Source organism: Odocoileus virginianus, chromosome 10 (assembly GCF_023699985.2).
Source record: "Odocoileus virginianus isolate 20LAN1187 ecotype Illinois chromosome 10, Ovbor_1.2, whole genome shotgun sequence".
Lineage (NCBI taxonomy): Eukaryota > Metazoa > Chordata > Mammalia > Artiodactyla > Cervidae > Odocoileus > Odocoileus virginianus.
In genome coordinates, this window is record NC_069683.1 from 5102276 (window position 1) to 5116788 (window position 14513).

The following is a 14513-nucleotide window of genomic DNA, read 5'->3' on the forward strand; positions in this document are numbered from 1 at the left end:
CCTGCCCCAGTAAACATCTTTATTTGTGCTCAATTGTGCTTAATGTGCTCAATTGCATTAGGCATTGTGCAATTGTGCGACTACTGTGAGCACAAAGAAGTTTTCCCCATATCCTCATTTCAATGGATTAAATGTTGAGGAGGATGTGGAGCAACTGGAATTTTTGTCAGGGGCTTGTGGGGGTAAATATTGGTAACCACTTTGGAAAGTTCTGTGGCTATATGGGGAGAAGGCAGTGGCAACCCACTCCAGTACTCTTGCCTGGAAAATCCCATGGACGGAGGAGCCTGGTAGGCTGCAGTCCATGGGGTTGCTAAGAGTCAGACACGACTGAGCGACTTCACTTTCACTTTTCACTTTCATGCATTGGAGAAGGAAATGGCAACCCACTCCAGTGTTCTTGCCTGGAGAGTCCCAGGGATGGGGGAGCCTGGTGGACTGCCGTCTATGGGGTCGCACAGGGTCGGACATGACTGAAGCGACTTAGCAGCAGTAGCAGTGGCTATGTGGAGACTATAGCAAGGGCAGGTGAGAGGAAGTCAAGTTCAGTTTTAGACAAGCTGTGATGGAGGTGCTGAGGAGACTAGCAGAGAGGATGTCAAGTACCCACTTACTTAGTCAGGTCTGGAGCCCAGGAGAAGGTCAGGCAGGAGATGCAGTTTGGAAGTGTTCATTCTGTAGACAGACTTCAAGGCCATGAGCCTGGAGGAGGTCTCTACAGGAGAGGAGGGAGGGTCCAGGGACAGAGAGAGCAGAAAGATCCTCAAACACTTAGCCTGGTGAAGGACAAGAGCCACCGTGGAGACCAAGGTGCGGTCAGAGGGGCAGGAGAGAAACCAGCAGAGGGTGGTGTCCACAGACCAAGTGGTTTCAAGGAGGAACAAGGGAACAGTTGTGTCTGAGGCTGCTGAGTGGTCAAGATGAGAGCTAAGAATTGACCACTGGATTCAGCAGTGTGGAGGCCACTGGTGAACTTGTCAAGGGCAGTTCCATGGAACAGTGATGTCTGAAGTCTGGAGGAGGGAGGAGAGAATGGGAGGGAAGGGTGTGGAGCTGACAGCTGTCATTGTCTTCCAAGAGACAATGACAGCTCTTCCAAGAGTTGTGCTGTGCAGGTGAGCTGAGGAATAGGGCAGGAGGTGGAGGAGATGGTGAGGCCAAGGGATTTTTAGATGGGAACTGTAATTAAAAATTCATGGAGGGGAACAGTGGATCTGGCAAATGAAAGGAGACAAGTATCATAGCCAGGTAGCTGGGAAGGTGGAAAGCAGACAAGATTGCACTATATTTGTTGCTTCATGTGCCAAGTGATGGCAAGAGTCAAGCAAACAGAGAAAGAAGATCTGGCAGATAAAACATTGCTTGAAGAGGCAAATGTCCTTTCCTTCCTCCATTTTTACATGGAGCCAGGAAGGTGGGTTCAAAGATTTCTCCTAAGAAAGAGATCCTTGCCAAGCGGGGGCAGGAAGATGTTGGGGTTGGGTTGGGCTGGTCACTCACCCACTTCAGAACACATAAATGCTTAGACAATCTCTGGCAGCAGCAAACACCAGCAGGCATTGCAAACCACAGCAGAACGCAGAGAAGCCTCCAGAACCCACAGAGGAGCCAGCATGGTGAAGTTTGCGCCTTTGTTTGTGCCACTGGAGCGCAGACTGCAGACCTTCGGAGTCCTGCATTGGATCTTCTGCTTCATGGTCTTGCGTAAGACAGGCTGGGCTGGGAACAGGAGGCCATGGACACCTGCCACTTCTGGAGCACAGAGTGCATTGACAGGAGAAAGATACAGGTCCTAAAAGGGCTGCTGAGCTCAGCACCTGGGGATCACCTGGTATGAGGGGCAATTTGCTCAGCTGGCCTTCAGAGTGCTTTGCCAGCAGGAGTGTGTCTGACTGGCTGCACCTACCCCCTGCTCAATCTGGAATACTGGGAAGTCAAGTAGCCTTGGTCCTGGAGCTAGAGGGAGGGTAGCTGAGGAAAAGGATCTGGATCCACTGGTGCCAGGAGCAGGAGCTTGTACCTTGTCCCTTATCCTGGGGACAAAGGGAGCCCCAGGAGGGCTTTAGGTATGGGAATGACAAGGTCCAATCTGTGTGGTATAGGTCCCTATGGCTGAAGCCAATGGATCTACTGTGTTTATGGTGTAGGGTATAAATTAATGACAGGGAGCAGTAACAATCTGTATCAGGGGGTCTCCAAATTATGCCCCATGGGCCAAATCCTGCTCACTCATTATTATTATATTGGTACAGCCCTTGAAAGTGAAAAAGTCACCCAGTCGTATCCGACTCTTTGTGACCCCATAAACTGTACAGTCCATGGAATATGGAATTCTGTAGGCTAGAATACTGGAGTAGGTAGCTGTTCACTTCTCCAGGGGATCTTCCCAACCCAGGGTTCGAATCTAGGTCTCCCTCCCACAGACAGATTCTTTACCATCTGAGCCACCAGGGAAGTCACCTGGACTTCCCAGGTGGTGCTAGTGGTAAAGAAGCTACCTGCCAATGCAGGAGAACTAAGAGACGCTGGTTCAATACCTGGGCTGGGAAGATCCCCTGGAGGAGGAAATGGCAACCCACTCCAGTGTTTTTGCCTGGAAAACCCCATGGACAGAGAAGCCTGGTGGGCTATAGTCCATGGAGGTCACAAATAGTCAGACACGACAAAAGTGACTTAGCACAGCACAGCACAGCCCATGAGCCAAGAATGGTTTTTACATTTTAAATCCTCAGCTCTGTATATAATATCCTCTGAGTTGCCTTTTTGGCTGCAAAGTCTAAAATATTTACAGTCTGATGTTTAGAGTGAAGACTGCCTACCCTGGTGAAGGGAGACTGGCAGTAGGTAGAGAGATGGTTAGGAGTTGGATCCACAGGGCAGGAATTAAAAGCTGGTAGGAGAGTAATGGCTTCCAGTGCGGTAGTAAACACCATACATATAGTGAATAGCTGGTTCACACTGGACATGGAGCAGGCCATTTGGTGGAAGGGCCAAGAGTTGACTGGAGTGGTTAACTAGGACCTGTCACAGTGGACTCAGGGCCCAGAAACAATGGGTTTCTTGTTTACTCTGTTTCCTTCTTTTAACAATTCACATCTCATATAGGAAGGTAAGATCCTTTCAAACCGTTTGTCTTGTTCTCAGCTGCATTTCCAGCTCTTAAAAGAGTTGAAGTCAATGAATATTTGTTGAATGAATGAATGTTGGCAGTACAATGTAACCCAAATAGTAGAACTGAATGACAGATCTCATCCTACTAACTTTTTGTGTGACCTAACCAATCTACATACCTTCTCTGGGCCTCTGTAAAGTGGGCTTTTACATTTTTCCCCTTGTTGTAATAAGGTGAAAAAAGTTGTCTCCTTTCCTCAGAAATTGGAAAGTCTCCCTGGTTAGGATTTTTCCTGCTGACAGTAGTTAAAGAGTGAGCCCAGGTGAGGGAGATGGTGGGGTGCAGGGAAATCTTTAGGTCAAACGGAAATACCCTGCATGTGGGCTTTTTCCTAACATTTATTTTCTCAGTGCAAAACTAATAATGTTACTGTGGCACACTGAAACAAAGTGTGTATCCTAAAAGTAAAAGACTTCCTCAAATACTACCCTCTAGGGAGTCACTTGTTAACAACGTGGTTTTACCCTCTAGAGCTGGTTTTCTGAAAGGGGGAGTGGCCCACACAGACTTTTGATTTTAGGAAAAAACCCACATGCAGGGTATTTCTGGGAGTCAGCTTGAGAAGGCCAGGATTTCTGTCAGTTCACAGTTGCACCACCAGCACCTGACACATCATAGGAGCTCTGTGTAAAGTGAGCATCTGTGAGCTTCAATCTACTTTGTTTGGCTTATGAATTTTACTACTATTTAAATTGAGTCAAACGTCCCCTCTTCCTGGAAGCCTACTAGGAATGACAGCCCAATCTGCCCTACCTTCAGACGGAATAGAAGTGGAAATGGACCTTCTTTAAGAGGTTGAATGCATGGGATTGAGTGGAGTCAATGAGTTGGAGAGGGAGGATTATTCCCTGGGAGTGAGGTTCCATTGGCATTAGATTAATGACAGCCCCACAGAACTCCCCAACTCTGAGGTGAAGCTGGGACTAACCTGTGTTAGGGACTGAGAATCAAAGATCAGAGGGGAATTCCTCACTGGGCCCAGCCCTACTCATGCTGCACCCCTGACTCACTGCCCGGGCAGGTGTGTTAGCCTCTACCTCCCTCCTTTGGCAGGAGAGGGAAGGGCAGGCATAGGAAACATCATGAGCAAAAGCTAAGAGACACAAAGAGCTCAGGGAGTTGTAGGAACATTGAGCAGCTTAGTGTGGCTAGATTATAGGGGTGCATATGGGTGAGTGAAGCTGGAGCAGAAGGGAACTCAAGTCAGTCATGGGGAGCTTGAAAGCCAGGATGAGCTGCTTAGACTGTGCCTCAGAGTTATGAAAAAGCCATAGGTGAGCTTCATTAGAGGAGGAATCTGGTGGGATATATCTATGAAAGATGGGCTGAGGGTGTACTGAAAGAGGGTTGGGCAGAGAGAATGTCTCCCTTTTCTCTGTGGTCCCAAAGGTTCATTTAATAGCTTCTCCATCAGGTCTTTATTGATCCCTTGGTAAATACAAATTACTCAATAGGATGGAGAGGGAGGTGGAGGGGGTAAGATTGGAATGAATAAGCAGCCTGGTACAGTGGGGAAAAGTTTGTAGATAGGTCTATCTACAAATTCAGGTTCCCAGTGCGACACTGGAAGGGCTGCATTCCTTTCTCCTTGAAGGCAGGGGAGGTTGACCCCTTCCTCCTGGGGTGAGGGCTGGACAGGACAGTGCTGCTAGTGCTGGGCATATGGGGAGAGCTTTTTCCTTCACTCCTGTGACTACTGACAGCTCCTGATTCCCTCCCCAGCCCCTATCTGCATCGTGGTCTTCATAGGCCTCCTGTTCACAAGATTCTGGTTCTTCAGTATCCTGTATGCGATCTGGTTGTACTTGGACCAAAATAAGCCATGGCAGGGAGGCAGGCGCAATGAGGCCATAAGGCGCTGGGCCATATGGAAGTACATGAAGAACTATTTCCCCATCTCGGTGAGTAATGGGGTGGCTGGGGAGTAGCTATGGCTGTAGTGCCCCACATGTCCATGGGGAAGTGTGGCCCTGTGTGCAGTGAGCAGAATACCAGGCTAGGAGGAAGGGGCTGGGCTTCCACCACTATGTGGCCTGGGGAGGAGTCAGCTTCTGTCTGGTGGTGGTTTACCACCTGCAGAGATGTGGGGCCACTATGAGGACTGATGAATGAACAGGATTTGAAGGAGCTCTGTGGACTATATATTGTAGCACATATATATGTCTTACAGGTGTAAACTGCTCAGCAGACATGCTTGGGTTTGCAGGTATAAAGTCATGTCCTTAGATAACACCTAGCCCCACACCTCTTCAAATAAGAAGACTGATACCCAGTGAGAAAGAAAGGCATGACCAAGGTCACACAAGTCCTTTTACTGGTTTCAAAGTTTGTGTATTAACTTGGGTAAAGAAGCAAGGCAGAGAGCCCTGAACTGGTCCTCTGGATTTATTCTGCCCCAAACTTGGGTAATGCTTTATGTCCTTGGACAGAGCCTTGCTCAATCAGTTCCTCAGTTTCCCCATATATCCAGTAAACATACTGCTCCCTTCTACTCTGAGTGCCTCTGACTGACGACTCTCTGACCTAAGGTCATTGTGGACACCTGACCATGGCCTCAGAGGTCAGTCCTGATTGAGGGAGACATTGTTTTAAGTGAACTGAGACTTCTACTTCTTTCCTGTATCACAAAAAGACTAAATCTTTAGGGTGTAAGTCCTGGGAAGGGATGATTTAATGTCCAGATAGGGAGGGAAAGGTTGTAGAGACAGAAAGGTGCCAGGAAGAGGCAGGTGGCCTTCCTTTGGAAACAGAAGAGAAGAAATGGATAGAGTATGACCTGTGGAGCTAGGCAGGATAGGTTCTGATACCAGATCTGCAACATACCAGATTTTGGGTGAGCTAGTCTCATTGAACCTTGATTTCTTCACATGTAAAGCAGAGATTAAGCCACATTCATTATTAGGTTGTGAGTATTTTATGAAATATCAGATCATCCTAGGGCCTCCAAGAACAGCATGCGGCTCTCTTTGTAACCAAAACTGTTGTCAGTTAAATGTCTGCCAGGAAAATGGTACTGAGGGGCTCTGTGACTGTCTATCCACAGCCCTCATGCTCTTCACCCAGACAGGTAACCCCAGGGCAGGGTTTCTCAAAGGCGCTATTAAGACAGATGGAACACTGGACTTGATTTGCAGAAATTTCATATGTACAGCATTCAGGATTCTTGCCCACTGCAGGCCTGCAGAGGGAAGGCAATACCATCGAGTGGCTGCAGAGGGCAGGATGATGTGCCCAGTGACTTACCTGTCTTGGGCTGGGAGCCTGCAGAGATAGCTCAGTGGCCTCACATTCTGGACCCCAGCATCTCCCAGGAGATCCTCCAACTCTTCTACTCACTTTCACTGTGCAGGCCCTGCAGGAATCATGGGCTAGCCCATAAGTGGGAGTCCATGCTCTACTGGAGCTACCCCACGTTGACAAGCCTCTGCACTTCCTACCAAAGGCTTGTGGATTCCTGAACTTTTAACAGTTCCTGCTGTGATTTTTATGAACTAGAGTTTAGTGGTGGAATTTCAAGCAAAATTAGGAAACTGTTTCTGGGTCTTGGAGCTTTCTAAACACAAGTGATAGGCTTCCTCAAGAGCTCCAGCTGCCACAGTCTTGGAGGGATGCTCACTCGCTCTTGCAATGGCTCCTTCATTCTGGATGGACTCTGCCTGGGATAAGGTTTCCCTTCACATAGGACAGGGGCTTGTGTCCCTGTCACCCTCCCAGGAGTCCTACCTCTGCCTTGGGCAGGGGGCCTTCCTTCCCTGGTGGTTCCATTCATGAGTCCATTCTCTCCCTCTTCATTCCACAGACTCCCAAAGCATCTCTTCAGCTCCAGGCCTGCAGTGGGGACAAGGATCCTCAGATAGGCCATCTCTAATCTCAGCACACTCACATGGGGTGTGATAGCACTTGGGCACAGGGGACACATAGAAGAGGTCAGCCCAGAAAGTCAGCAGGTGAACCAGTGAGAGCACAAGGTACAGCCTCAATTCACCAGGTTTCCATCCCTGCAGCTAGTCAAGACCGCTGAGTTGGACCCCTCCCGGAACTACCTTGCTGGCTTCCACCCTCATGGAGTCCTGTCAGTCGGAGCTTTTACCAACCTGTGCACAGAGGGCACAGGCTTCTCCTCAGTTTTCCCTGGCATCTGCTCATATCTGACAACGATAAGCATATATTTCTGGGTCCCATTCTTCAGGGATTACATCATGCAAGGGGGTAAGCCTTCCCAGAACTGGAGAGCCCAGGAAAATGAGGGCTGCAGGCATAGAGGAGGGATTTCAGGGAGGGCTTCTAAGAATTCTGTATTTCCTCCAAGAACATGTGTAGTAGAGAATGAGGCTAGACCCAAGGAAGCACTTCCCACAGCTCTTTTCCCAGCAATGAGCTTGGTGAGGGGTTGGGAAGAAGGGAACAACTCAGTCCCAGTCCTCAGGGAACTCCCAGCTGTAGGCGGAGGGTGAGTAGGGACCTACCACATGCCCCCTGTGGCCCCTGCCCCCTTCACCCCATAGCTAACCATATTACTCTCTCCCCAGGGCTGGTCTCAACAGACAAGGAGAGTGTTGCTCACATTCTGAGCAGGAAAGGAGGTGGCAACCTAGTGGGTATCACTATTGGGGGCGTCAAGGAGGCACTGAAAACCAGACCTGGAGCCAACAAGCTGGTGCTGCAGAACCGCAAGGGCTTTGCCAGGCTCGCCCTCATGCACGGGTATTGGGGAGAGGGCTCTGGGTTCAGCTGGAGATTGGCAAGGATTGTAGTTTGGAGGGAAGACAGTAGAGATTAAGGCAGGTCCTCTTTTAGCAAGAGATGTTCAGTCCATTAACAGAGAGGATAACTTAGCAAGATAGTTACTGTCTCATGTCCAAATACCCAGAGAAGATTCTAGAAGGGAGACTAGTTGATCAAAAGGACTAGGTGTGATGGGTCATATTACCCGAAGTTGGCATTATATCTGAGACCTAAGGGATCTGAGAGAACAGAGTTTGGGGCACAGCTTAGAGCAGTTATCCAACCTTGAAGCACCTCTGAAGAACACAAGCTAACTGGGGCAGAAGAGATTTTCCCAGAAACTTTGCAGATGTTTGATGTTTGGGAGGACTCTACAACATTCTGATCTCCTTGTCGTGGTACAACTGGGAGGTGGCGATCCTAAGAGGAGCCGGGACCTGCCCACCATCACAAAGCAAAGCTGTAGCACAACTGGGAGTTACCTGAGGCCACCTACTTCCAGCCCAGGGCTTTGTCCTCTGATGCAATTTCTGTCACAAGCTTCCTGATAGGTGACCAATTTGAATCTTCTTGCCCCTCCACATGCCCTCTCTCCTGTCTCTTTCCAGAGCAGATCTGGTGCCGATCTTCTCCTTTGGGGACAATAACTTATATTCCCATGCAAAGAATTCTGGCTTTTGGTGGAAATGGTTCAGTGATCAACTGTACAAGAAGATAGGTCTTACCATCCCGCTCTTCTATGGCCGTGGAGTCTTCCAGTACAGTTTTGGTTTTATGCCCTACCGCCTACCCATCACCACCGTGGGTGAGCCTAGACCTGGGCTGGGGTAGGGAGGTGGGGGAAGGTTTCAGAGCAAGAGGCCTGGGCTCTGTGCTGCAAGAGAACATGGACTTGGGTTGGACATATCCTTGACCAAGTGGAGCTCATGTTCTAGAGGGTGAAATAGAGACACAGGCAAATAACCCTGATAAAAGGCAGTCTGGGATGAGAACTGTAACTAAGGTATAAATAACCATAGCCACTACTGATTACCAAGCACCTGATGTGTGGCAGGCACTGCAATGGCTCCTTACAGCTCACTTTTTTGGGTAACCTTGGAGGTAGACACTCATCCCTATTTTATTGAAGGCAAACTGAGACTCAGAGAAGATAAATCACTTCAAACAGATCCTCATGCCCTTGAGTAACAACACTGAGGCTTGAATCAGGATCTGCTTGACTTTTATGATGCCAGAGAATGAGGGTTTAATTCTGACCAGACAATCCCTTAAGACTTTTGGAGAAGATGAATACAAGGGAAGGGCATTCCAGGTCTGTTAGAATTGTGTGTAAAGTAGCAATCAGCAGGCTCTGAAGGAGAACCAGAGGGATTTCCCTGTAAACAATGGGCATGGGCTTTACTCCATAGACTTAGCACCATCTTTTCTGCCATATGGTCATCTCATTTGCTTTTGTCTTAAATTCCAACTAGGTTCCAATGGCAAAGAGAAGTCTATTCATCTCCACCCACCCAATCATTTCCTAGTTGAGTACAGATTTAGCCAACCCTCTACACCATGACTTTTCCTGGGTTGTCCGGTAATATTTTCATGGATATAATTCACAACTAATGCCTCCAGAACCATTCCCAAGAGAAGAACACAGAACAACTGCTTTCTGAGCCAGGCAGAACAAGAGTAATGCAGTTGATAGGTCCTCCCATGTCCTCCCTAGAATGGGGGACACTGTAGACCAGCATGGAGGGAGAGGAAGAAGAGGCATTTGGGCTGTGGGCCACCTCCTCCCAGACATACAGACACTTCCGCTCATGGCATCTAAGACTCCCACATCCACGTGTCCATGAGGCTAAGAGCACATCCTCAGGGCTTACAATCTGTCACTGATTCTTCCTGGCTATGTGACCTTGCAATAAGTTACTTAACCTCCCTGAGCCTCACTACCTTACCTGTTAAAATGGACTAATAGTAGGTTCAATCCCCATAGGATTGTTCGGAAGATTTTAGGAGCTAATACAAGTAAAGCACCTAGGATATTGTCTGGCAGGTGGCAGTGCCAGCTGGAGGTGTTTTTATTATTTCAAAATTTTGGAGTTGTCCTAATATCTAGATTAGATCACCCAAAACACAGTTGAAAGGAAACAATACAGGCACTTTCCAGTAAGTGTGACCACTGGCACAGGGTCCTGCCCCACGGGATCCAGAGACCCCAGTAGTTCCTACTCTGGGCCACCATTCACCTCTGTGTCTTGCAGTGGGAAAGCCCATCGAGGTGCCAAAGACACCACATCCCTCCCAAGAAGAGGTGGACAGGCTGCACCAGCGCTACATGAAGGAACTGAGCAACCTCTTCGAAACCCACAAGCTCAAGTACAACGTCCCAAAAGACCAACACTTGGAGTTCTGTTGAGTACCTCCCCAGAGGAACAGCTGCCCCAAAGGGCAGGGCTGGCATTAGGGAGGGAGGTGCAGTGATCCCAAAAGGCTTTCTGAAGGTGTCTGTTGAACACATCTCCAGAGCCTTCACTGACTCCTGCAGCTCCACCCCATGCCAGGCCCCAGGTCACATCTGGCTCGTGGCAGAGGAAACCAGACTCTGGCATCAGGGATTTGCTCTCCTGCACTGACTCCTCTGTAATGGGCCCTCTCCTTGGTTCTGCCCACCTGAGAAATGGAAGAGATACTGAGAGAGAATGATGTCTGTGTCTCTGTCCTCTGTGGTCCTGTTACTCAATGAGCAAAACAAAGAACAGCTCCAGTTAGCAGATTTCTCTTCTTCAGTCTTGAGTGACAGCACAGAAGCAGCCACCAGCCGCAGCCTTTTCTCCTACAAGCTCCCTCATCCTGCATCCTGCCTGTCCCAGCTCCTCCCTCCCTGAGCTGGAGTGGAGGGTGAGGTCACAACCTCTTGGCTCATCCTGGCACCTCTGAGTTTCTGGATCCTCTGAGCCCCGTATGGCAGCCAGAGGGGTCTGGAGGTGGGGAAGACCTGAGCTCTGTCACTGGCTAAATGACTACACCAACCTCTTCAACCTCCCTCCGAATCTCAGTTTTCCCAAGGGCTAAAATGACCTCTGACCTCGGCTCTAATGGCACATAGGCTGAAAGCTGCTTACAGTAACTCCTACTCTATCCTTTGTAATTCAGCCCTGAACTTGGGCTCCATATATGTCAATTCATCACATAAAGATTCTATTTTACTTTTTTGTCATCCTCCCTACCTAACTGAAAACACTGGTCAAAGACTCCTATTTAATCCCAGCCTGGTTTCACAGCCCTCCTGCCCCATTTCCTCTTCCCAGACAGTGGCTCAGATGGACCAGAGAAAGGCATGTTACCTCTTCCTCCCTGATCAATCAGCTCCAAATTACCACCTCTGGTCTATTCTGTGGGAAAGAAGGGGGAGGTTATGTACAGACACAGGGCAGAACAGGCAAAAGATGAAGGCCCTCAGGGATTGGCAGAACTGGAGTCTCCTCTTAAAATTAGGCTGCCCTGGAAGCAACCTAGATGTTCATCAGCAGATAAATGCATAAGAAAGCTGTGGTACATATACACAATGGAATATTACTCAGCCATTAAAAAGAATACATTTGAATCCGTTCTAATGAGGTGGATGAAACTGGAGCCTATTATACAGAGTGAAGTAAGCCAGAAAGAAAAACACCAATACAGTATACTAACACATATATATGGAATTTAGAAAGATAGTAACAATAACTCTGTATGCGAGACAGCAAAAAAGACACAGATGTACTGAACAGTCTTTTGGACTCTGGGAGAGGGTGAGGGAGGGATGATATGGGAGAATGGCATTGAAACATGTAAATTATCATATGTGGAACAAATCGCCAGTCCAGTTTCGATGCATGAGACAGGATGCTCGGTGCTGGTGCACTGGGATGACTCAGAGGGATGGGATGGGGAGGGAGGTGGGAGGGGGGTTCAGGATGGGGAACACAGATACACCCATGGAGGATTCAAGTCTATATATGGCAAAACCAATACAATATCGTAAAGTAAAATAAATAATTAATTAAAAGAAAAAAAATTAGGCTGCCCTTTGATATGGAAGAAGTTCTCAGACAAGACATCATTACCCACAGGAGACAAAGGACCTACTGGGGCCCAGCCTGATGATACTGCTTGATGGTGACAACAAATAGGACAGATGTCAGCCAGCACAGCTCTGCCAGCAGCCACATGGCCCGGCCCAGCCTCACCCTCTCAGGAGAACTGGGCTTTGCTAGAGATAAGAGGAGGCAGAGGTGGAGCATAGAGCAAGGCAGAGAGGAGGAGAGAGCAGAGCACACATGGGCGAGACTTCCTGATGAGGGCCAGGCTCAAAGTGAGGTTTAGGGAACAGGAGGCTGAGGCTTAGGCCTTTGTGCAGCAAACTTCTATGGTGATGGGAGTGGGCAGGGCAGACAAGGTCCCTGAGGATGCCTGGCCTGCTGTCTGGGGGACTACTGTCCAGTCCAGGGGTCAGGAATTCATCCCCTCTTGTAGGGAGGAGCCATGGGAGGTGCTTGAGCTGAATCGGGTCATGGGCCAGATGGAGGAGCAATGGATCCCTCAGGCTGGACCTAGCATCTGTCTTAGAGACCCCACAGCAGGGCAGAGTCAGCTCCCTGAGCCACTTTCTAAGAACCCACTATGTCCTGGGCTCTGGGTGGATGCTTCACGTAGAGTACTCAACGTAACTGACATGACTTCTTCATAATTAAATTAGGTTCATGTCAGAGATGTTAAAGGATTACAGTCATCCTGGTCCCAGGCAGCTATCACATGCTGCTCTCATCTTGCCTGGTTCTGGACTGAAACTGTGCAGAATTAGAAATGGCAGGTGTCTGGGAACCAGTCAGGCACACAGTCCCTACCCCCCAACACCCCTCTGCTGGCATTAGGACCCCATACAGGTCACATTCCCTCATTGAGTCCAGTGCCTTCACCTTTAAATGGTTCATCCATAAATGACTGTTGAATAAAAAACAGCTCTTCTTCACCCTTTCCATTTATAAATTCCTAGAAAAGTTTTTGAAAGACCTGTGAAAGTTTGTGTCTATCACAGACCAGGTTTGGACTTTTCTTGGATTCTATGTCTTTCCCTCACTCCCTGCCAGAAAGCTGACCTGAGTGTTTCCCTTTTCAGTCTGTTAAATTGGTATATCCAGGTACATCCAGTTACTTTCTTAGTGAGAGAATGAATAGAAATAGATGGGCAGAAAGACTCTGTCTAACAGCCCCTTTCAAAGAGGCCCTAAAAACACAAAAAGACAGTAACAAATTTTGGCACTATCAATAAAATGTCATTGATTAAGGATCAAAGGTGCCCCCGGTTCCCAGCTTTAAAAAAATGTAAGAATTGTCCAGCCTCCTTCCTAAGAGGCCAGCATTAGGAATACTCTAGATTAGTGCATCTCAAAATATCTGTGGTAAAGGAGCAGATTTTATATATATTTTTTCTAATCCATCATTGACCTATCCATTTGTAAAATACAATATAAATTACCCCAGAAATGATATAAGAAAACAAAGCAAACATAGTGTAAATCAAATGTTTTAAATTATTTGATTATTTATTTTATTCTTGGCTGCCGTGGATCTTCATTGCTGTGTGCGGGCTTTCTCTAGCTGCAGCCAGTGGGGTCTACCCTTCCTTGCAGTTTGCGGGTTTTCGGGCTTCTCATTGCACTGGTTTCTCTTGTGATGGAGCAAAGGCTCTAGGCCTGAGGGCTCAGTAGTTGTAGCACACAGGCTTAGTTGCCCTGCAGCACGTGGAATCTTCCCAGACCAGGAATAGAACCCACACCCCCTGAACTGGCAGGCAGACTCTCAACCATTGGACCACCAGGAAAGTCCTCAATTTTTTTATTATTACACATAGAACCACTCTGTCACGTTGCTCTAAGGTTTCTGAGCAGTTCTTTTCCAACTCTCTTACCTTGTCAGGAACCAGTAACAGGCAGCTCGTGGACACAGGCAGGTCCTCAGACCACACAGGAGTAGCACTGCCCCAGGATATAGGCTGCTGCCTGGTTGTTGGCCTGTAAGAGGGTTGTGAGGTGAGGGGCACAGAATCCCCAGTGGACTGCTGAGCGCTGTACACTAGGGGTCACTAAGGGCTGTCGTCTCAGGCCCTGATACCCAGTAGGATTAGGAGATCTGGGAAGGAACTGTCTGAGGTCACACAGCTGGAAAGTGGCCAGTACAGGACTGGTCTCAGCTCTCATCCAGGGCTCTTCCAACCTGCCTTGAAGGAGGACCCTGGAAAACCCCTCCCAGATGCACCTTCAAGGATGGAGGGGTGGTCCCAACTGCAGAGCTGCCTGCACAGGGGAAACTGATCCTAAGATAGATCCAGGTGGGATGTCAGCCTCAGCCACTTTAGCCCAATTCAGGACCACTCTGATGGGTCATTTTGGTTTGCATTTGCCCCTTGCACAATTCCACTGTCTTCCTTCCACAAAAACTTTAGCCCAAATCAGGAGCACTCCGATGGGCCATTTTAGTTCAACTTCTCCCTCTGCCCAATTCCACTGCCTTTTCTTTCTCTCACAGTTGTTGATGCCTAGGCTCCCCTTAATAAGCATTCTGCAGACTAAACACTATCACAGAA

At 48.4% G+C, this 14513-nt stretch overlaps 1 protein-coding gene across 1 annotated transcript; it reads left to right on the plus strand.

Moving 5' to 3' along the window:
* Positions 1-1494: 1494 nt before the first annotated feature.
* On the plus strand, positions 1495-11094 carry LOC110136484 (2-acylglycerol O-acyltransferase 2-like). Its single transcript, XM_020892220.2, has 6 exons — positions 1495-1704; positions 4895-5073; positions 7177-7381; positions 7702-7876; positions 8506-8702; positions 10150-11094. Exons 1-6 carry the CDS (start codon positions 1614-1616, stop codon positions 10302-10304), a joined length of 1002 nt encoding a protein of 333 aa, XP_020747879.1. The 5' UTR covers positions 1495-1613; the 3' UTR covers positions 10305-11094.
* Positions 11095-14513: the final 3419 nt, after the last annotated feature.